Source organism: Sinocyclocheilus rhinocerous, unplaced genomic scaffold (assembly GCF_001515625.1).
Source record: "Sinocyclocheilus rhinocerous isolate Xijiao unplaced genomic scaffold, SAMN03320098_v1.1 scaffold534, whole genome shotgun sequence".
Classification (NCBI taxonomy): domain Eukaryota; kingdom Metazoa; phylum Chordata; class Actinopteri; order Cypriniformes; family Cyprinidae; genus Sinocyclocheilus; species Sinocyclocheilus rhinocerous.
The window spans coordinates 1,883,614-1,908,554 of NW_015646352.1; the positions used below are offsets into that span (position 1 = coordinate 1,883,614).

At 36.2% G+C, this 24,941-nt stretch overlaps 1 protein-coding gene across 1 annotated transcript in view; it reads left to right on the forward strand.

The window, feature by feature from the left end:
* The window catches only part of LOC107707495 (neuron navigator 2-like), a 76,968-nt gene that overhangs the window by 16,876 nt on the left and 35,151 nt on the right, over positions 1 to 24,941 (forward strand). Inside the window, exons 7-11 of the mRNA XM_016511546.1 lie at positions 739 to 1,699; positions 1,799 to 1,908; positions 4,799 to 4,910; positions 7,701 to 8,051; positions 15,569 to 15,691. Coding sequence (XP_016367032.1) covers positions 739 to 1,699; positions 1,799 to 1,908; positions 4,799 to 4,910; positions 7,701 to 8,051; positions 15,569 to 15,691 — 1,657 coding nt within the window. The remainder of the gene's footprint in view (positions 1 to 738; positions 1,700 to 1,798; positions 1,909 to 4,798; positions 4,911 to 7,700; positions 8,052 to 15,568; positions 15,692 to 24,941) is intronic.

Below are 24,941 nucleotides of genomic sequence, written 5' to 3' on the forward strand. Positions count from 1 at the left end.
TATCTATGGTCTACACTGGATGCGGCGCAGCACATCACGACAAATCCCCGACAGAAAACTGCTGCCGGGTTCTATTTATGACGTGCTGACACAAATTTCAAATGGTTTTCAACGGTCGTTTGATCGCGTCCAGTGTAGGCAGACTTTAGCTGTTGTAGACACGGTGTTACTCACCTATTGAGAAGAAACAAAGCAACCTCGGCGTCCGATCGCAGGCCTTCCGCTCCTTGAGTTCTCTCCAGCGCTGGAAAGCTGGTCCGATATTTATACGGGTCCTACTTCTTGCCTTGTTGCCTTAAGCCTTCTTTTGTTCTGCAGACGTTTTCCTCTTTTGTTTTTTATCCGCCATCTCTATCTTTCTGTCGCTCGGCTCGCTAATGTCCGTCCCTTGCACTGAACTCTCTATCCTCCACATCATGAGTAGACACGCCCCTTACTGCTGATTGGCTACAAGTTTGTTTTGCTATTCGGCCCGAATCAGTTTTCTAAAGCGTTTTTGAAAAATCGCTTACCCCACCTTTAATTTTTAATTATACAATATATGTATAATATTTGAAATATTTTTGCAAACCTTCAAAATAATATTTTAACAATTCTGTCATTAAATAAAAATACAATTTATTTAGAAAGTACACTTTCAGGAGCCTCACAGAGAGAGAAATTTTTAACGTCTTTTGCGAAGCACAGAAATGCTTGTGATGACTTTCTAAAATGTTATATATAATTTTTAATTTACAGAGAAAGCCACACCATCACCCATAATGGTTGATCATGGACGAATCAGCTCGTCCATTCCTCCACCCAGCTGCACCAGCACCACAACTACTACCTCTAAACCCTGGAGAAGCAAGTCGCTCAGTGCTAAACACACTGCTACATCCTCCATGGTCACAGTTAAACAACCACCCCCAGATTCTCTTGAGGTTCCTCCTAAGGTGATCGCCCAGAAGTCCATGCTGGAAAAGCTCAAGCTCTTCAACAGCAAAACGGGTTCCAGAACTTCCAAGGTTGTCAGTACGGAAGATGTCAATGCTGTTGAACCAGAAGGCGGCCAGATTTGCCCCATACACCCTGAAGCCCTCCCTGGAAACCAAAGGCCTGTCACTCCCAGCAGTTCTGGTAGCTCAAGTCCCAAGTTAGCGCTTAAGGGCATTGCACAGTTGACGCTCAGAAGGGCTTTGGCACCCAAAATAATCTCGGCAAAAGCAACTGAAAAAGTTAAAGAGAAGTCAAAGCCTAAAGAGAAAGACAAGCTCCCTGTTACAGAACCTGAACAACTTAAAAGAGATACCAAAACCGATGGACATGTTGCACCCAACACTAAGAAGTCTGTTCCCAAAGGAAACAAAGCCAAGAAAGACAGTGCCAAATCAGCCATGAGTGGGATTCCTAAACCAAGCCAGGGAGGAAAGTGTTCAGCTGCAAATAAGGCTGTAGCATCGCCCCCTTGTGGTCCGGAGGGAGAACGGTTACGGAATGGCAAGATAGGAGGTCTGTCTGTGCATAAAGGGCAGAAAGACAGCAGAAACTACAGCTCTACATCTAGCTTAGCATTTTCAGAAGGGAAAAGTTGCCAAGGTCTCACTCTTGGTGCTCAGACCCACTCAACAGCCAGCAATACAGTCAGTGTACAACTTCCACAGCTCCAGCAACAATACAACCATCCCAACACGGCCACTGTTGCTCCATTCATGTACAGGTGACACCTTTATGATAACTTTAATGCATTATCCTAGATACTCCATCAGACTATATTTGGCTCTGAACTTGCAGGTTGTCCTGTCTCTCTGTACAGTAGGTCTCAAACAGAAATTGATAAGACTGGGCTTATGGCAGGAGTGGAGGAAAGGAGAGAACGAACAGGCCTGTGCAGCAAATCCATCCATACTTCTCTGGAGAACCTGACAGGTAAACATGAGAATATTCATTCACAACACTACAAAAAAAAAAAACATATAGAACCATTAAACTTGAGTTGCGACTAACAATGTTTGGGGAGCTTTGTTGAAACTGTAACTGAAAATAATAAAACTAGAAAACTCGTTAACTATGTTTATGTAAATATTTAGCTACAAAAATTACATCAAATTAATCGCAGGGGCTGCTACTCATGGCCAAAAATAAATCGATTCCAAGTGAATCGTTTCAGTGCTTCATAGTGGATCTTTTTTTCATAGTAAATCTGTTCAGTGATTCATAATTAATCATTTTAGAAATTTGTAGCAAATTAGTTTAGTGAATCATTTAACAGTTCACTAAAATAAATCAGATATCCCAGTGCTACATTTGAAAGAGAAGACAGTCTGGAAACCATGTGAGGTAAAAATTGCAATTACGATGCTTTACCATGTTACAACGCTATATGTTGGAAATATTGCTTGTTACTGGAAAACCTGTTTCAAAACAGTCTTAATGTCACTGTACTAAACATTTTCTACTGGACAAGTGTTGCTACTTTTAGGTAGTTACTCCCTAACTCTAATGCCCAGTTTGAACAAGGTCATTTACTGTGACTTTTTGTATAAAACAACACTGATTATTTATGAATAAGTGAGCACTCTGAGGCCAATGTCAGGCCAGTCTGAGGGTGAACAAGAAAACAAAACAGCACTCATCTGCATGTAAAAGGCTATGGATGTCAAGGAGTTGCCAAGGCCCACCAGTGCACGTGTGCGTGTGTGTGTGTGTGTGTGTGTGTGTCCATTCTCAGCCTGTCAGAACTTTGTGTAGAGAGAAAAACTCTTCTCCACAGGGGAAGTTCCCTGGGCTGGTGTAAACATGAGAGCTGTATTCTAATTTCCCCTCTCTTATCCATGGAGGAAAGGAAAAGGCAGGACCGAAATCACAAGAGCTTCTTTCACAAATCAATCGGCACATTCTCTGGGAAAACGACTCAGAATGTATCAGACAGACCATTTATCCATCTTAATAGAAGCGTAGGAGAGTCAGGGACACGTTGCCACCAGAAAAAAAAAAAAGCTCAGGACATTAGTAGCTCTGTGAAGTCATCGTCTGCAAACAAGACAAAGACCTGCACCACTGGAAGTGGAAACAGACCTAAATGAATCGTCTTCTCAATGGACCGAGCAGGAAGTCATTCTCAGTTGGCATCTCCTCTCAGTACAGGAGGAACAAGAGATGGTTCTTATGAAGACACCTCAGACGACAGGTTCTGGGGTTTAGACAGTTCTGGAGGACCTCCGACATCTTCTGAATGGCTGTCTGAACAAACTCAACCAAGGGTTTTGAATGAAGGGGAAGTTAACACATTTAGCTGTATATATCAGCTACATTTGAGTCAACACTCTTGTGTGTGGGATGGAATTGCTCGTGTTAATGAGGAGATCCTTCAAACCATGTTGGATATGTTTGAGAAGCATGAAAGTAAGTAGATGTGTGTGTGTGTGTGTGTTGGATGACTCTGTTATCGGTTTTAAACTCTCATAACTCTTTATGACTCTGGATATCTGTTTTAAAGAGTTACCTGAGAGACATTTAGCACACCTAAAGTCTTCATTATTCATTTGGGGCTTTTTGGTCACCTTTTATTGATAAAGACAGTAGCGAGAGGAGGAATGGACCTGTGTCTTTTATATTAGCATGTTTGCTAACCGTTAAGTCACATCTCTGGCAATTCTGTTCTTAACAAAGTCTTATCTTGCCATCTTTTCAGTCATTTTTTCTTAGCTGAAGTCTGCCATTGTTGGCTTAAAAGAGAAAACTGACTGTAGAAAATGATGTTTTGGCTAATGGGCGCTATAAGCACCCCTTTTGGCAATTTTGAGCATGTACATTAACTGCTTGGCTACAGCTCCAGCAAATCTGTTCATCTCTAACTTTATTAATAAGAGTGATATTTAAGTATAATTGATATACTATTATAGTTTTTGTTCATATTTTTGAATTAGATTTATTTGTATATTTTCTGTTTTAACTTTAGTTTTTTTAACGATATAATTTTTAAGCTTTAATTTATTTAGTTTATTTTCATACTTCAGCTTAAACTAAACGAAAACGATGATAATGCTTAGCAGAAATGTTATGACAGCAGTTAGCTTGAAAGACAGAATATAGACATTTATGCTAATGTCTGCTAGCGCTCCTTGTGTTGAAAATGCAACGCATAGCCTACTTGTGTTATGAACTTTCATCCCTTCCAAATAAAGCCAGTATCAATCTGAATGCTGTTTTTAAATAAATCGGTCTATATTTTAAGCAGTTTGAGAGGAAACAAGTCTGTTTTTACTCAAGTAGCGCCTAGTGAACAAAGATTTAGCATTGGCCTCAGTGAGCAGTTCTGAAAGAGGTTGTTTGTGGTTTTTACAGCCTGCAGGAATGTACTTTACCACGGCACTCGTTCTTTTACACATTTTACATCATGTGCGAGTGTGTGTGTGTGTGTGTGTGTGTGTGTGAGTCTGCTCTGTACCTCCTGAGCCCCTTGTGGACCCCTCATGATCAGTAAACAGCCATTAATCCGAGTGGCCAAATCCCCGCTCACCTATGGCATACACTGTGTGTTTATTTTTAAGCAGCCGTTGGCTAACGTTTCGTACCTTAACATTGGTGCAAGAAAACAAAAAGCTCTTTTACGGAAAGCTAGGAGATTTAACTTCAGAGCAAAAGGGGCAGAGTTAGAGCTGTGATGCTAATACAGAGTTTGGAGTTGCTTCATTTACGTTATCCCAGGATTCTCAGGGTTTTGGATTTTTGCATTTTTGAAGCATTTTAGGTGTGTGAATAAGTGTGTTCGGACATGCCTTAGAGTTACGGTAGCAGCTGTGTCTGGTTTCCTCAGGTGAGGACTCTGAAACCAAGAGGCTACGTACTGTGAAAAACATTGCTGATCTGAGGCAAAACCTGGAAGAAACCATGTCCAGTCTGCGGGGGACGACTTATTTCAGTCACAGGTAAGAACCGCATGATCATTTTATTTTTGGTTATTTGTGTGTTTGGAAGTGGTCAAATGTATCTTAATGGAATATTCTGGGTTCAGTACAAGTATTGATTTCCACAAAATAAATACATTTGTCCCTTCTTTAAAAAAAAAAGATTTCGGTGAAGCAACTACAGTGGAAATGAATGGAGGCTATAAATGTTAACATGCTGACTGTTTTTATATGTACATATTCAAAGTTTTATTATTTGAGTTGTAAAAACAGAAGTGTTTTTATAAGATTACAAGCTTCATATTTCTGCTTTTAAATCATTCAAAAATTGGCCATACTTGCAACTTCCATTTTAACTTCCAAGCAACCGCAACTTCAAAAACAAGCCCAATATTTTTAGATTATTTATTATCATCAATTTTATTTATTATCAATAAATGCTCCTGCAACATAGTAAACTGAAACCACTCAGAGTTTGAAGCGCAAAAACAGAAGTTATTTTACAAAAATCATCAACAAAGCAGGAGGGCACACACTATCCTCCAATCACCTGCGAGCAGAATAGTTTTGGAGATGAAAAAGGAGAATAAGACAAGAGCACCAAGGGGGCGCTTTAATATAGCCACAAATTTATAATAAAATACTATTAGTATTACTACTTGTTTATTTATTGATTTAATGATTAATGCATTGTAAAAATATTTTACAAATTTAATTAGGTCCCTTTCCTCCCCTGCACCATTCACCTTCTCCCATGTTTCCTCTCTATCTACATCTCTGTTGGTGGCATTATTTGTCGATTTACATCTATTAACCATCATTGCTTGGATTACAACGTCACATATCTGCACGTTAAACGCAATTTTACTCCAATGAGGGGGAGGAGGGGGCGAGATGCGCGATGACGAATTACGCTACAGCACTTTTACTATTGCACTGATTGACTAGTAGCTGCGAGCAGACAGTGTCAACAATATATTGGAAAAAACAGCGACCATAAATGTAAAGAAACAAAGTTGCTTGTCAGGTTTTCCTAACAAGCAACCATATTTATTTTAAATAAGACCAAAAAAACACAACCCGCGACCTGATTTTTTTTTACGCGACTTTACAAAAAAAGAAGCCCAAAGTCACATAAAATACGCTGACTTGGCAGCTCTGCCAGGGATGAGTGGAAATAATTTTTTGTGGTAATCAACCATAGACTGTATAAAAACATGGACGTAGTGTCCGTGACGTCACCCGTAGTTTTCTGAAGAGCGTTTTCTGAAGAGCCGTCGCCATCTTGGCAGCGCGTCACTCCCGGATAATCGAAAATGGGCAAAAAGGCGGGAGCTGGCTGCTGAAACCACGCCCACGTAGCTCGACGGCAGTGTCAGCAGTGACAATCCACCTGTCACTCAAGTGGCCACGCCATTAATTATGCAGAACTTTAATGCTTAATATAATTTAAATGGATAAGTTATAAAAAACCCTCACAGTTGTCATGAAGGGCAAAATTAGCTATATATACCAAAACCACTTTTTTGAACCAGGTTGCCGCTTGTAATCAACCCAAAGGAGTCCCACTAGTGGTAGCTGCTTCTTACTGCACTTTTTCTACTTCATGATCAGACTCTAAATGACTTCAGTTTAGTAGGGTTGAAGTACAACATGACATTAATTATGACTGGGCACAGAGATCACAGCACAGTTCAGAAAGCACCCCATTGTTCCCGGGTGTGTGAACCCCTTTATCTCTGGGGGTTTGCGAACTGTTAAACTCTAAATGGCTTTGAGGAAGACAGTTTGATTGGCATTAGGAGCTGATTTGGGGGGTGCTGGGTTTTTGTCTTTGCTGTGATCCGTTTGATGCGTGTCTCGGCCTTCCAGGGTACAAAAGCTGGCCGTGAAATCGGCTGGGGGCCTCCTACTGCCTGCTAATACTGGATAAAAAGCTTGTTTTAATATTCCAGTGAAACCCTGTCCTGACAGGATACAGAATTTTGCCAGAAACTCAGTGATGCTTTTACTTTTTGCTTGCTTTAAGACAGTAAAAGCTTAAGTTGACAAATTGCTAAAACTGAAATATAAAGTACATTAAAGCAGAATGAGAAAAAAAAATTAAAATAACAAAATTACTGAAACTTAAACTACATTTAAAATGAAAACTGAAACTATAAAAATAAAAGCTAATCCAAAATATTAATGAATGCTATAATACTGTGTAAATAATACTAAAATAAAACTTGTCCATTGACATTTCAGCGATGAAAAAGATTTCAAAAAGCCAACTGCATATAAAAGACTTTCTGTAACAGTCTATCAAATGATAGGAAATGGTTAGACTATATTGTTTCATCTCGTAAACCTCTCCTATGACATGTGCAACTATTTTTACTTTTTAAGCATAGTTGCTAAGCATTAACTACTGGGTTTAACAAGTGTGCAAAATGCTAACTAAAGCAATAAATAACATAAAAAATTATGTTCTATCATTTATTGCTTTTAGTCTGATCAATGGTGTGTGTTTTGATACCATCTTAAATTAATTTGTAACTTGGTGGTTGTCAGTGGTGTTACAAATTTTTTTGTATATCTGAAAATTCATTTCCATTGAATGTAAGAGAATGGGATGAACTCCAAAAATGGTCCACATAACTATTTGATATACAACAAAAGGTTTACTTTTATGCATTACATTCTCAGCTGTATTTTCTGTATCAAAGTGGCAAATAACCCATGAGACCTGTAGTTTACACCATTCGAACCCTAGTTGTTCATGTCATCATTAACTTCTCATGTCTTTTCTGTCTGACTCTCATTTGCCAGCACCCTCGAGACGACCTTTGACAGCACTGTAACTACAGAGATCAATGGGAGGGCTTTGCTTGCCCTCAGTTCCCGCCCTGCTTCTGCATTACCATGGCGACTGGGTTCATCCAGTCCTCGCCTACAAGCTGGTGATGCCCCCTCATCAGGAAATGCATTCGTACAGCATGGCAGTGGCTGTTGGCGGCACACACACAGGGATCAGACCTGCACGCACAATGCAGTCTTCTGCGGCCTTGAACTCTCCGAGAAGGTGGAGGAGCTGGAGGGGGTCGCCATGGAAACTGCGGGGTACATGAGTGATGGAGACGTCCTGGGCAAGAGCATGAAGATGGATACTGTCACCAGTGGGTGAGTGTGGTTTGATGGCAGTTTGCAAAGTTTTCAAACATTTCATGTGCTTAACTATTGATAGACTGATTGATATATCAGCTTTAATCTAATGATGCTTGACCATACTGAGATTACTGTGTGCACTTGGTCAATTAAAAGTGTTACATTTGTGTCATCTACTTAAAAAAAAAAAAAATTGGGGGGTGGGTAAATATTGTGTGATTAAATTGCATCATTAAATTTCAATTAAATTTTATTTTTCATTAAAGGGGTCATATGATGCTATTTTCAAAGATCATTATTTTGTGTATTGACTCTAATAGGATATGTTAGCATGCTTTAGCAGGCAAAAAATCATATCTCTGTATTTGTTGGCTGAAATGCGATATACGGTATATATCTCGGTATTTTCTAAATTTTCTATTTGGATTAAAATATTAAAAAATCTGTATTTATTTATTATTTTTAATTTTTAATTTATTTATTTATACAGCCTGCCCAATGTTGTCCAATGAAACAATGTTTATATTAAAAGCAATGAAAACAAATATAGTGAAAGTAGGCTATACTATCCATTATGTGCAAAAAAGGGGCTAAAATCACATTACATTCTAACATTGTAACATTACAATCTAAAAACAAAAATAATGCTTTTTAACAGAAGTTCAATTCATTAAACTAAAAATGAAAGTAAATAAACACAAGAGCACAGATTAATTGCATTATATTTTGATTACCCCATTACTGTTATCTGCTAATATCGTAAAATACACTTATAGGTTTAAAATTCTACATATGACAATTATTGCGCTCCTATTCTATTGTGCTCCGGCGGCGCTCGTTCACTGGAGTCCGTGAAGTTTAGCGGAGAATCACATGCAGAAGGCTTCTGACAGCAAAACGGAAATATTTCCGTGACCTTCTAACATTTACAGAGGGAGAATAGAGCTTTCCAAAGTTGGAATTGCCTCATTTTTTAGAAACAGAGGTTGTGCACAGCCGGCCTTGTACTCTCCCAGGTTCAGGAAACTGTCCTCCGTAAAATGCGCTGCACAAACTCTTAACTTTTGGGTTGTACTGTTCTGGAACAGTGTTGTAAATAAATCTTAACCACTGATTCCTAATTGCGTCTACATTCAGGAGTCCAAATAAAGTGGTTTTGCTTTCACAAAGACACAGTGTCTTCACAACTTGGTCGCAATAACACTACTGCGATATCACGCCTTCTTTCTTTGCATATACATTTGAGCAGCATTATGCAAATATTTCCACATAGTGACGTAGATATGTGAGGGAGAATTCGATCGGGGTGTTTTCGGCAGGTTTTGGTCACCCTTCTCTTTTAGATAGAAAAAATCAATTTGTGGGAGACTTAGAGCTTTGTAACTTTGCAGATCTTATACATGCACAAACAGCTACATGACACACTAAAGAAAAAGGAAAACATGAAAATGCATCATATGACCCCTTTTTAGATGCCACATTTTGAAACTGTTTTACAAAGTATTTGTTTATATTTTTATTTTCCATTCTTATTTTCCATTTAGTTTGGGTTTTAGTAATTTTGTTATGTGCTTTTGACATTTAAATTTTTTCTGATATATTTCTATTATATATTTTTTTAATATTCAGCATTATTTTTCTTTTAGTACTTTTTCAGAACTTATTGTATTGTAGTTTGTTGACAAGGGAGCATTTCCAATTTTCATTTAAGTTTTTCATCCAATCTTTACATTTTATTTTAAAGGCAGGGTATGTGATTTTTCAAAAACACTTTAGAAAACTGATTCGGGCCGAATCTTTATTTCAGTTATGTATGCAGTTAAGAATGCATCTCTCTGCGTCTGCCTCTGGGTGGCGCTCTTTTGCTAGTCCTTTTTTCTAGTTAATTTTGAGTGAGTTGCTTCCAAACAGCTTTTTTTAATGAGCAAAATTTTGATGATAGTTACAAAGATGTGTAATTGACATGTGTAACAATTTATAATGTCCATTTAGCACTATATATCAGAAGATGCGGTATTAGTGTTTATGTGTAGCACAGTGGCTCGACGCGCCCTGCACTGAATTCCTACTGTGTCCCATGAGCGGCTAGCCACAGCTTTTTAGCATGTAATCATGTAATGCCGATCCAGCTTTCTTTATTCCCTTCACTCTTTCATTGTGTCGTTCACTAGGAGCTCTGCCGGTTTTGCTTGCATGCTCAAAGTCCTGGTATACTGTGGTTTGTGGCAACTTGCAAATTACAGTATGTGTGGATGAACTCTGGCCCTTGTTTTGGACCATACAATCACAACCCAAGCTTGTCTGCTTCTGTATGCAGCTTTAAGCAGCTATAAATGTGTAGGGTCTACAATAATACTTCAAAAAGCCCCAATAGCTCTTTCATGTTAGCAGTTATTTTGTTCATATGTCTGTTATCAGCTTTTCATTTCACTGTCTGTCAGTAGGACATGAAAACGCAACATGTAGCCCGTGGTAGGAAGACGGGAGTCAAGGGTCATGGGAAATATTCATGGTTGAATCCTGAGAGAGGGTGAATATATGAATATTTGTTGCACGAAGAGAAAGAGAGTACTTGAATTTACCTCACAGACATGCATTTAGCTGACTTTCATGGAAAAATCTGCGACCTTTTGACCCTGTGGAAGAGATATGAGGTTACATCCAAATTTGGAAATGCGACGAAATGCACAAACACAGCACATGTTGCAATGTACACACAGAATCGTGCATAATCTTTCTCTAGTCCTGTTCAAACAGGAATCAGACAGACACCTTTTATTGGATTCTCATATTCCTTCTGCTCAGTGCTGAATTCCAGTAGAGTGATTCTGTCACCACAAGAAAATCTTTGCGAGACATTTGATCATAGTTGGAAAGCTTTTAAGCCCAATTACTGAGACCATATATGGATGGATTTTGAAACGCAGTCAACATTGGGTACTTACAGCAAGTTCTGTTTCTAAAACCTGATGCATTGGTTTGGATCAGTGTCTTTTTACCAGCTTATCTTAGTACCACCTTAGTTACATGTTTGATTAATCGGATAAAGACAACAGAAAAAACATTTAACAATGTTTTGTTGGAGATTATGTAGGTATTGTTTTTATCCATCGAGTATCGGTTTTGTTTTGTCTTTTTATCTTATTTTATCTGATTTTTTTACAATTTTATTCACATTTAGCTGAATGATACAGGATATTTTGTGAGAAAATATGTAGGACAGATACTTATTTTATCCAGTGAGATTTGATTAAAGTGTGTTTATTTTATTTTATTTTATTTTAATTGTTTTTAATAACTTTTAACTGAGTAAATAATTTGTAGGAAAACATTTAGAATGAGAAACAATTTAATCCATTCATAATTGATTGAAATGTAGATGCTATTTTTTTTAAATAAAAACATTTTATTTTATTTTTAAAAACTTTTAACTGAGTACATAATTTGTAGGAAAACATATAGGATCAGAATCCATTTCTAATGATATTTGATTGAAATGTAGATGTTACTTCTTTATCAAAACATTTTATTTTATTTATTTATATTTAAAAACTGTTTAATAAAATACTTAAAACATGAACTATTTGTAGAAAACGTAGGATACGAACCAGTAACATTTTATTTTATTTTATTATTAATTGTTTTTTTCCTGCCTATTTTATTATTTTTTTTCCTTGAATATTCACCCTTGGTAATGTTAACAGAGAGTATAGAAATATAGATACAATTTGATGAAAAATGATAAAAACAAATATTTTTGTTCTTTAAAACAGGAGTGATCTCTTATCTAAATTTACACTGTCTGCAAGTCTGTCAAGACTGATGTTGAATGGCTTGCAGTGGGTTACCAGGTCAGGGCAAATGAATAACCTCATTGGGTCAGAGTGTTTAACTGGTTAAACTAATCTTAACAAGGTTTGTTGCTTAGTAGCCGATGTTAAACAGAAGTCGTTGTTCCCAGTAACACACCTGTCAGGGAACTAAAGAATAGGAAATATTGTCCAGTCATAACATTAAAACACAGACACTATTCACAATCATAGATAACCTCTACAAAAAGTACAATGCTGGTACCATAGTTCAGTGATGGTATCAGATGGTGGTGCTTTGATGCATACCATTGTATCGTTTATTTACCAAATTCATGTACCATGGCAAGACAGTTGCCACAGGTTAGGTTACAGAGGATATATGTTAAAAAAAAAGTAACTTCTAATCAGTCAATTTAATCAACATGTTAAATGGTCACATAAATCTACTAAACCGTTTTATTACAGATTTACAATAAACAAAATAGACTAATTTAATATTGTTGCTCTACAAGTTGCTAAACTTTTGATAGATGTTTTGAAAATTATGATTAAGCAACCACATGATTGTGAAATTCATATTTACTGACTTCTGATTTTTCTGCTCTGAATCACACCTGATGATTCATGTACTATTTAATTACCTGAACTGAATTACTTAAATCATTAGTGTAGCGTGTGCTGTTGGGAAATTTCCCACCTGCCCAGCAGGTTAGTCAGCCGCCCAGATGACGAAATGCTGTCACCTGATTGCTTCACAGCAGGAAATGAGAGATTAAGCTAAAGGATGCATCGTCACCATCTGCAAACTTAATAACCAAACCCACTCCCATTATAATCAACTAAGCTGATACTGGGAAAATGCTTAGGAATGTTATATATAAAAAAAAAAGTGTAAGAGTACTGTATGTAAACAATTATTAAATTATATTAGAATAAACAGGATGAAACATTTTTCTGTTTAAAAAAAATGTATATATATGTATATATGTGTTCCTGTGGCTCAGTGGTAGAGCATTGCGTTAGCAGCGCAAAAGGTTGTGGGTTCGATTCCTAGGGAACACACATACTGGTAAAAAATGTATAGCCTGAATGCACTGTAAGTCGCTTTGGATAAAAGTGTCTGCTAAATGCATAAATTATTAAATTAATTATTATTATTATTAATTATTAAATTATTAATAAATCAATAATTAGTAATGTAGTTGTTACATTTAGGTACAGGGTAGGATTAAGGGATCTAGAATATGGTCATGCAGAAAAGGGCATAAATATGTGCTTTATAAGTACTAATAAACAGCCAAAATTCTAGTAATATGCATGCTAATAAGCAACTAGTTAAAAGTGAGAATTGGTTGCTAAACTAAAGTGTTACCTTACATTTTTTATTTTATTTTACTCATATAAACATTTAGTTTAACAAGACGAAACATGTAATTTTTCTGTTAAATATTGTGAAATTTAACAGAAGACTACTAGTTTAGAGACTACCACATGATTTATGGTCAAAATCTATGTTATTTTGGCCAGGACATTTAATTTACTTTCAATTAAATATTGTTGAAAGACTATATTTACAGTCCTCTTTACAGTCAAAAATAAATAAATAAAAAATTGCATGAAGAATAACATTTAATTATATATTGTTAGTAATGATTGTAATTTTTTTTATTAATTTGTTCATAATTCATCATGTGGCCTTCTGTAAATAAAAAAAAAGTCACAAAAAGTAAATGATTGTAAATAAAACAAAATAAAAACATTATTAATTAGAATTATTAATGATATCAATTAAAATGATTATAAATAAAAGTAAATTATTATTATTATTATAAACATTTCCAGGGGATTTCAGGCAACCTGATATTTGGCTTTTTTTTTTTTTTTGTTGCAACAAGATGTTATTCAGTATTATTGTGTTGTAGTTCTGTTGTGCAAGAGATGTATCTGTTATATGGTAAAAATCATATTAACCTGAAACATCATGCTCATCTGGAATTGGATCAGCCTGTTATCAGCGCTGCTCTCCCCCTGCAGTAGTTTTAAGTGTTTGGTTCATATTGCTTGTCGCCAGAGGGCAAATGACTGTCCTTTGAGAACCTGTTTAGAACATCCGCTTAAACAGCTCAACAGAGTAAACAAGTCTAAAAAGACACACTGTCCCACACAGCTCACCTGTCCACTTCTGCCTGCAGTCCAACCCATAATCGCTCTTATTTTCTCTCTCTCCTCACTTCTCAATGCAATGTGTCCTTAGGGATAATAAGAACACGGATAGGTACTTACAATAAGATCACAAATACATAAACACACCTTAACAGTCAACAGACACAGTCATGTGAAACCAGCCAGACTTTCTTAATGGTCGCACTCCTGGCTTGTGACCTTTGGTGAGGTGAGGGAATATTTTGACTTGCATGTTGGTTAAGGTATTATTGGTGTTAAATTTAAAGAGGCACTATGTCTAGTTTATAGCTGCTTTGGCTTAAAGGGTTAGTTCACCCAAAAATGAAAATTAGCCCATGAATTACTCACCCTCAAGGCATCCTAGGTGTATATGTCTTTCTTCTTTCAGATGAATCCAGTCAGAGTTAGATTCAAAATTATCTTTGATCTTCCAAGCTGTTTAATGGCAGTCAGCGGGTGTTGCAGTGCATCAGTCCAAAAGAAGTGAAATAAAGCGCATCCATCCATAATAAAAAGTGCCTCACACGGCTACGGGGGGGTGAACAAAGGCCTCCTGTAGCGAATCGATGCGTTTTTGTAAGAAAAATAACCATATTCAAAAACATAATAATCACTTTAATCTAGCTTGCACCAACAGTTGTACACGGAAGCAGCTCCGGGAGGATGACGTAAGATGTCGGCATCCTCCCGTTTTAATTTTAACGTTTTTTGTAATGAGGAGGTTCATTTAAACTAGCTTGTAGTTTGCAAAGTTCATATTGATTGTTTAAGTTATACTATGCAGGTTTCATTTGGAACTTCCTATCAAGCATAATTGTTTGGGCATCATTTTTTATTTTATTTATTTATTTATTTATTTATTTGTGGTGTGTATATGTGTGTATATATATATATATTATATACTGTATATGTTTCTTTTATTTTTTTCATATATTCATAAATTTATTCGTGAAATATACTGTATTTGTAAAATTTACATTTTGTATATTAATTTTTTCACCCATGTATACGTTTTCCATTTCTTAAATACTTTTAACGATATATCTTGGCTTTAAGGAATTTACAATATATTTATATATATATTGTGTGTCTGTATGTTATTTATGTAAATACATAAAATAAAAAGTCTTTCCTGTACAACCCATGGCAAGATGTTCTAAAATTATCACACTTCTCTACTTAGGTAGAGAAACAGGTTTTTCCTGTGGGCTGATTTCTTGAGACATTGACAAACGTTTGTCTTTACTCTGTTTGTAGACATAACTGAATTCATTTGTTATGAATGTGAACGTGCAGACACAACATGCCGTCAAAGGAGCCGGACAATTATAGATCATAGAACATCAAACGGCGGCATCATCATGTAAAATATTTTATTTTGTTAATGCGTCTCGCTATGTATTTAACTGTAGCATTTCACAAGACAGCCTGTTTATGCTCCATTTACAGAAACGACACCGTGTTAAGACTTACAATTGCGTCTTGTTTGTATCTTGTATGCTGAACTAGCATCTGTGTGTGTGCGTGTGTCTGCAGATACATGACGGACGGAGGTCTCAACCTGTACTCCAGGAGGGTAAACCGGGTCTCAGATGGAATGAACAGCGTGAGAGGGACCCTTCACCAATTTAATCCCAAGAGTCAAGATGACACTGATAGGTAGGACTTAACCTTTCACCTTTGCGTTACCTGCGTTAACTCACCCTGTAGACTCTCATTTGTAATGTTTTTTTGTTTCTGATGATCAGTAGTCCTGCACGTTGTTGATCCTCACAGACTGTTCGTAGTCAAACCGGAGCGTTTCAGATGGGCTTCTTTATGGGCTATGAGTTACTTTTGTTTCCTCACAAAGGAAGAGAGTGGTCATTGTCTTCGTCAGTGCCAAAGGCAACTGCTAATGGATCAGTTTAGACATACATCCACTTCTTTATGCGTGTGTTCTCACGTTCGGTGTGCCTGCAGGCCCTGCGGCTGTTTAACGTCCCACATCCCTCACCATTTGCGCTTTGTCTTCTCAAACGCAACAACAATCTGTGTGAACATGTAAAACTGTCTGTGTTTTTTACTAAACACACTCTGAACTGACAGCAGTCGACATATTTATTGTTAAAAACGTCTCATGAGCTGTGACTCATTGGTTAAGAATAGAAAGATGTCTGAAATGTCAGCTTGAAAGAGTAAATGAAAAATGTTGTGGTAGAAAACAAATACATTAGAGAGGATTTGGAAGAAATGAGCTTAGAAATGAAAGTGAAAAGGGAGTGCAGTGCATCCCACAGGTTTGATATATACTTGCGGTGTTAGGGAGGTGGAAAATCCTCCTATTACCCATGACACAAAAATGGGGTAACACTTTATTTTAAGGTGTCCTTGTTACATGTTACAAGTACTTTCTATTATAATAACAATTAATTATGCATAATTACATGGAAGTAACCCTAAGCCAAATCCTAATCCTAACCCTAACAATATAGTAAGTACATGTAGTTAATTAATATTACACAGTACTTAAATGTATAATTACACTGTAACAAGGACACCTTAAAATAAAGTGTAACCCAAAAATGGTCGTGATTTTTAACAATGTTTTTATTAATTTTAATTACATAGGATACTATTACATTTAATTACATACTGATAGTATGCATTATTATGCATTGTAAATTATGCAAAATTACAGCATTTAAATGGTAGAGTTCTCCTTGCTTTGTCATATAGTGTCTCTCTCGGTGAATGGGACACAGATTTTACTGATACTAGTAAAATCTACTGTATATATTGAATAATATGTGTCAAATAATATTCTTTGACTTTTCTTCCTGTGGGGAAGCATCCCAGCCAGAAATGACAATAGTTTACTTTAAATTAAATGGAAATTAAATTAAAAACAATTTATTTTATATCCAAAATGCCAATAATGCCCAGAAAAAAAGAAGAAGAAAAAACTTAACGTGTGACTTAATTATAAACAAGCACGAAATACAACGGGACTCTTATTTTGAAATGTCTGTACTATTGGGCTGATCCTTCAGATGAGAGATAAAATAGGCATTCTTACAACTGATTAAAACATCATATAAAGGTCATAAAGTAGACATTGTCATAATTCATCAACTCAAGTTCATAAGCAATCGCTTGGCATAAATATGACTTTCTTCATTCTGTAGAGCGTGAAAGAAAATGTTTTGAAAAATGTCCATACAATGAAAGTCAATGGAGTCCCATGTTGCCGGGTTCTGGAATAAAAATCCCACTTATTTTATCCATAGGGGAATTTATATTTTTAGATAACTTATAAATCTTTAAAAACAGACCAACTATGAGCTACAAGGTTGTTAATCGATGGTATATGGTTTTGTTGAAGCCATCAGCCTGAATTATTTCAACTTATTTTTTAAATGATCATGTTTAACAGTGGGATTCCTGGTGAAAAACTACATTACATTTTGATTCAAATCAAAGTTTGTAATGTTGCGGTTCACCTCATAGCTGGTTGCTTTGGTTAATGGCTTTCCACTTTCCAAGACTTAAAAAAAACCCTATGGGAAAAATGAATGGGAAAAATACTTCCGTAACCAAGGTGGCATAAAAAGTGGTTTGGAACAACATGAGGACATTTTTGGGTGAACTATCCCTTCAAATGTTGCTTTCAAAAGTGAACTCTAAGAGTCCTGTCCTGCAAAGTCGACCAGACTTAGTCTATAATTAAAACTCTGACTCTTGAAGACTAAACTTGCCTATATCCTTGATGAAGTCAGTGCAGAACATCTCACAGATAAAATGGCAGTCGATCAAAATGTTGGCAGAAAATAAGGAAAGCCAGACAGATGACCTACAGACAAGGTTTGTAAGATCCACTGTTCTCCAAATAAGGTCATTTTCTTGAGCCCAGCCAGGTGTTTTTGCAGGATTCTGTGCCCAATACCTGTCAAGATATCATCTTAGTGCCCAGATTGATACAGATGAAGGAGGGATGATCTAAGACCTCGTGAAATGTTGCTGGGGGGCAGGAATGGTGAGAATCCAATGGGAATTCCTTTCCTGTCTTCTTTCTTACTGGAAATGCTTGATGTCATGTATAATTTAGTGGATTCTTTCTCCAACAGCAGATGGTGTAAAAAAGAGTTAGGTGTTTTCGCTTACGTTATTTTGACTTGCTTTGTCATCAAATCTGCCAAAACAAAGTCCGGGTCGGTGAAGAAAGTTGAGGCGGTGCGGACTTTAGTGATGCATCCTTCTAAAAGAGCCACTTAAATTCCATCGAGAAGGGAGCCATGTTGGTTTTGGAGTTGGATGGTGTGGATGCTGTATAAGATAATTTTGATTCATTTGCACTGTACTGTAAATTCGGTCAAGACTGCTGTGATCAGATCACAAGCCAAGCTCTCGCTTTGATGGTCCCATCAGGGTTTATCCTGTTTTGCTTTGACTAGATTTGTCTTGCAGATAATAAATGAAATTTCCTAGATATTTTGATATGATTAGTTTAACTAGGGATACACATTATATCGGTACCATATTGGTTATTGGCTAATATTAGTGTCTGTAATTTAATTCTTTTTTTTTTTATAAATTATAAAAACATATTTATTAACAATTATTTAATTTTTATGTATTTGATTTTAATTTATTTATTTTATTCCTTTTTAATATATTTACTATTAATACATAAAATATTTTTTACATTTTTTTAAAGTAATTTAATGTATTGGTCAAGATTGGATATTTAATCATCATTTTTACATTTAGATTACATTAGCCGTCATCAAATGCTCACTTAAAATTAATCTTAAAAAAACTCCAGACATTTAACAACACTTTTAAAAGTAAATCTCAAAATGAATGTTAGTTTTCATAATGTAAATTACAAATTTCACTTTTAATATGCATAAATTCACTTTTAAAATGAAAAAATGAAAGGTAAGCCAGGGGGGTGATTCATTTCTATACCCACTGTAACTGGTCCCATTTGAGGTCTATTGATCTGCTTGCATATATACATATTGTATATGTCAAACCTGTTTTTTGCAGTAAAGGAAATAGGACTGCCTCCTTTTTATATACTTTTGCATAGAAATACAGACACACTCTCAAAAATGACAGTCGGCTCAAGCATGTGGTGTCTGAATCCCCGTGTAGTTTTCCTGCCGGTGGAGGGATGTCCGTTTTTCAGGTCCGTGATGACTGCTACATTGTGTTTGACTGTGTCATTTGGCCAAGGTAGTTCAAACACGGCTCTGAAATGTGATCGGGGCGTCTCACCCTGAAGAAAGGGGCTTAGGGACCAAGTCTGGACTGAAAGCAGAGACCTGGTCAAATCCACACCCACACACAGAGGAAATGTGCCATATTGCACTCTCTCATCTGTGGGTCAGTTGGTTTCTGTCCTTCTATTCAATGCATATGAATGCCTTTGGTGTGAGGCATTTAGTCAGATCAGTTTACATTACTGTACCTCGAGGACTTCTGTATGTAAATAACCTGTATGTTATAATTGTCTAACCTCTGTCTTCCAGCATACTTTACACTTTAATTTGCTGAATACTGAATATGTGTTCATTTGTAAATTATTTGTTAATTGTGTCGTGGTTGTGATGTCAAACTAAAATATTTAATATTTTAATATTTAAGTAGTAGTAGTAGTACTTTTTATTATCCCCTTGAGGAAATTCTGTTTCAGTGGGTTTCAACATGCGTTTTTTTTTACATAGTCAAACAATACAACATAACAACAGATACCAAACAATAGCAACAAAAATTTAAAAAAAACATGGGGAAAAAAAGAAAAGAAAAAACAGAGCTATCTTTCATTTAGGCATTTCACCTAAATATTTATATTCAATGCAAAGTACAGAAAAAAAATCTAGTCTAAAAGAAAACACCAAATGAAGATGAGGAAGAATTAAAAACAAAAAACCATTTCTATGGACCAGTATAATAAACAGCAGTGTTTATCTGTATATATTTTACAGAAACATTTTAATGTATGCAAAATGGCACACAGACACTTTTTGGAGAGATGGCAAAAGCAGTTTGAACTGACTCACAGAAATTAATTTTGCTACTTGCAGAACTAAATCATCTGAAATGTATTGTGCCTATTCAGTATATTACACATTAAAATCATCACAAATATGTTTTGTGAATCCCTAGACAATACCATTATGATTTCTGAATGAGATTTTTGTAGCTAAGATGTACTGAGGAGGGAGCTTTGCGTGTGAGTAGGCCTATGTATTACATAAGAGCGAGAAAAATGATATGTCCCCTTTAAGCAGGATTTGATTTATGACTTACATTGCAACCTTAGAATCTTTTTCCAAAGGCGTTTTACATGGAATTAAATGTGCTACTTTTCTTTTCCTCTCATTGTTTTTAGGTGTCAAAATAATTGAGTCTTGTGCTGATTTCTTTAGAAAGCAGTTTTGTGTTGTGTCAGTGTCTGCCAGTGTTATTTGGCTGTTGATAAATGAATATTTCTGCCTGTAGGATTTGACTGGAAGTCTGTGGGGCTTCCCTCAGTCTACACAAATGTGCTCTCCACCAGGAGAAAGACAGAAAAAGAGAGATGAGCTGGCAACTTGCCTTCTTGCCAGCAAGCATTATTATTCATGATAGCCCAGCAGGTACAGTCATCAAGTGCATGGGAGGGCTGAAAAAAAAATCTCTCTCCACTTTCACGCTTCTCTCGCACCCCCGGCCCCTCACCACACACGCACCACACTCGGCAGTAAGAGCGCAGTGGCAATAGTGTTATGGCTGAGACTGATTAGGATCTTTGATAGTGCCGATGTGTCTGGTTCACAGGGATCTGATATGTGTCCCTGTGATCAGCTGTAACTGTACAGTGCCAGATAGATATGGATGACGAGAGGCCGAGACTGATTACTTGAGACTGATCACTTTGGACATGACAGACTGATCTAAGGCTCGTACGAGGCGGTAAAGTAAGCATGCTATTGAGGATGACAGCTGAAGTGTTTTTGTATTTGTGTGTAAGTGTGTGTGCATTTATAGTTGTGTGTGTCCAGTAACTATATCTGCGATTTATTTTGGCTGCTGTTGAACACTTCTGATCAATTGTTAACATAGCTGTTTGTTATATCAGATTTTAATTTTACTTTTGTTTTGTTTTTGTTGTGAGTTTATTTTGTTTTGCAGTTTTGTTTTTGTTTTTGTGGTGACTTTTATTTTGTTTTTCAGAGTTTTGTTTTTTGTTTTGTTTTTGTTATGGCTTTTTAATTTTTGTTTTCTGTTTGGTTTGTATTCTGTTTTTGTTGTTTTGTTTTATTTGCCTCATTCTTTTTTTTATTTTGTTTTATAATATTATTTTAATGTTTTCTTTTTTTCCGTAATTTAATTTAAAAAAATTTTTTTTTACTTTTGTTCAGATAAAAAAAAAAAAAAAACATCTAAATGTTGCAATATAACTGAAGTAGTGACAGATCTTTTCTTTCATATTGTGAAGTACTTCAGAGTATAACAGATTATCAAAAAAGAAAAAATGTAGGGCAGGGACTTGGTTCTATCCAGCAGTAGTGGATTGGATTTTGCGACGTGCATCTATGTTAAAAGTAGAGATAGATGATTGTGAGCTTGCAGAAGTGGGGATTGAACGGACTAAATGATTGGAGAAGAGCTGTATACATCACCATAATGAGGTCAAACATTTAAAAAAATGAAACATATGCACAGATCAATTGTTTACAACCTATAAAAATCTATAAACCTATAATAAATATGCATTTAGAAAATAAATGGGGTTAATGTTCTAGCAACATCAAGTAATTGCATGTATTAACACGTTATTTATGACAGGCCTAAATTTGTCATATTTCACATTTACATTTGCAAATAGCCATTGAAACTTGCTGGTCTATTATTGGTAAGTTTGTAACATGAGTGAATGAAACCCAGACAGTCATTTAATTCTGCCAGCAGAATTCCAGCACAAAGGGAGAAGCAGCCTCGGTCTATTGTCATCTGTTATGCTTAGTCATTAACCCCATCCATCGCCAAAACTGCAATGAGTGCAAGTCTGGTTCTTTCACCTTAAGCCCTCAGGACAGACTCAATGACAGCATGTGAAGCTTTCTTCGCTTTTAAGCTGCTTAAGCTGCCACCCGTGCAATTATTTTTTTATTGTCGTGTTGAGGCAAGACATTTGGAAACATAATATTTTGGGTTTATTTGTTGTTTCAGTGTGAATAAAGGATGCTAAAGAACATCTGTCCATTTGCCCTTGACACGTCTGGTATTGATGGAGAAAGCGATATGAAGAGAGAACTGCTACCTCTGTGGTTTAGGACGGGTGAACATGGGCTCTGAGGGGGGCTTTGTAATCACAGCAGAGCGAACCGCTCTCCAAACAGTTAAATGGATGGGACATGAAAAAGAGAGAACTCTTATCTGACATCGGAGGAAACAGCTACTTCCTTTACCGCAGTCTATACATAAAATGCATGACTGGCAACCAATGCTCAGTGGTTTCTCATCCGATGGAGATGCAAGTTTCTGGATGGCACCATTAAGAAATTAAGTAAAAGTTGCTTGTTCTTAAAGGAATAGTTCACCCAAAAATGAAAAATTGCTCAAAACCCACAGGCCAACCAAGATGTAGTTTGTTTCTTCATCTGAACAGATTTGGAGAAATTTAGTATTACATCACTTGCTCACCAATGGGTGCCATCAGAATGAAAGTCCAAACAGCTTAAAAAAAATAATGCTTTCTCCAGTAAAATAATGCTTTCTCCAGTCCCCTGTTGTTACACACCAAAATCCACTGACATACTTGTTTAGATCTGTTTTGGATTGTTTTCAATTGTAAATGTTGCTTGATCTGTGCATATTTCTCTCCTGATTCAGACAAGACAACTTTTTTTTACTGGAGAAAGTAACATTTTGGATAGAGGACTCATATTTTAGCCACTGGGTTGAAGTTAAAAACATCTTAATTATGGATTTGTTTATTACAACATGCAACTTTTCACTTCACAAGATGTTAATTGATGGACTGGAGTCATGTGGATTACTTTGATTACTTGTGGATTATTGTGATGTTTTTATCAGCTGTTTGAACCCTCATTCTGACGGCACCCATTCACTGCTGATGATTCATTGGTGAGCAACTGATATAATGCTAAATTTCTCCAAATCTGCTACAATAAAGAAAATAACTTAGCTACATCTTGGATGGATGGCCTAAGGGTGAGTAAATATTTAGCAGTTTTTCATTTTGGGTGATCTATTCCTTTAAATGAAAACTCAGAGAACTCTTATAAGTATACTGAGCTGTGTTTTATTTGGGTCTCAACTTTCTCTCAAATTGTTTCTTTTCCCATATTCCTTCCTAGAATTATTTTGTGACGTTGAGATTTCTCTAAACTCTAGAGGACACATGTGAGATCTTTCTTCCAGAAAAACATCTCAAACTCATCTCAAGTCTGTCTTAGAAAATCAAGTGAGATATTAAAAGATACCATTTGTGATTTTTCATCAGCATCAGTCTTGGCTCGTCTGCATTACTTTTTTTGAACGAGAGAAGTTTTGTAGCTTGGTAGATTCTGAAAGTGTTCACATGGACAATGTGATTGTTTTTGTGGGGAGGAATCGCACCTTCAACAGTGCTAAATGGATGCTTGAGACAATGATCTTAATCACTCGGCACAGCCATCACACCCAGTGGCTTATTCACATGCAAATGTGGTCAGAGAACAGGACGTAGGAGATGGAGGGACAGAGAAAAGAAAAGAAACAGAGAGACTGAAAGACAGAGGGAGGAGGATATCCATCAACACTCGGGATCCCCATCCCCCATACTACCGTGTGTGTGTGTGTGAGAGAGAGAGGGAGGGAGAATTAGTCATATAAATGGATTCTGTATGCAGTGATGGGGAGTAACTGACTAAAAGTAGCAATGATATTCATTTAAGTAGCATTTTTCAGTAGCAGGACAGTAGCAAAGTTGTTTTCAAAATAATTTTTCCTGCAAAAGCTTTTTTCAGTAACAAACTTATTTTTCAATAAGTAGTAGTTTAATGTAAGAAGATGCTACAAAACACTGTAATTGTTTTGTTACCCACAAATTTACAGCGATAGACAATAATACCGTCTACTGTCTCATGTGAAGCATTGAGACTATTTATTTTAGGGAATCCATTCATTCAGATTGGTTCATTTTATTGAAAAAATCAGTCACTGATTTACATGGCATTTTATGCATTATCTATCTATCTATCTATCTATCTATCTATCTATCTATCACAGTTTAGCTAATACTTTAAAAGGGAAGCTTAACTGTAGTTTTACTAAAATTATTAGTAACTTGTAGCTTAACAAACTATAGTATGAACAGTCTATGTTGTGATGATCTTATTTATTTTGTTTTTGTGAAGTTATTTCATAGGAGATTTTAGTATTCGGTGCAAAATTTACAGTTTTTGTCTACCAGCATGCATTGTCGCTGTGTGTATTCTGTGTGAGTGGAAGTCAGAGACAGAAAAAAGCGAGAAAAAGAGTATTTGTGTTGTTTCAGTGTGGCATGTGTATTTGCAACAAAAGAACACAGAAGCGAAAATAGTGGGATGGAAACACAGGAAGGAAAGAAAGAGAACAACAAAAGAGAAATAGTCAGTGTCCTGGTGGCTCCAACAGACCCATTTTAGCTACAATGAAGCTCTTCTTTGACTGTATTTATCTTATGTAAATGATTTTTTTGCCATATTTATGAAGTGAGAACTGTACTACTTTTTCTACACACTTTTTTCCCTCCAACCTTGTTGTTTGCAAAGGCTATTGTCAGTAACTCTGACCACTATTAGTCATGCAATTTACACTTAAAGGCAGAGTAAGGGATTTCTGGTAGCCAATGTTGATATTTGAAATCACCAAAACAAACACGCCCCTACCC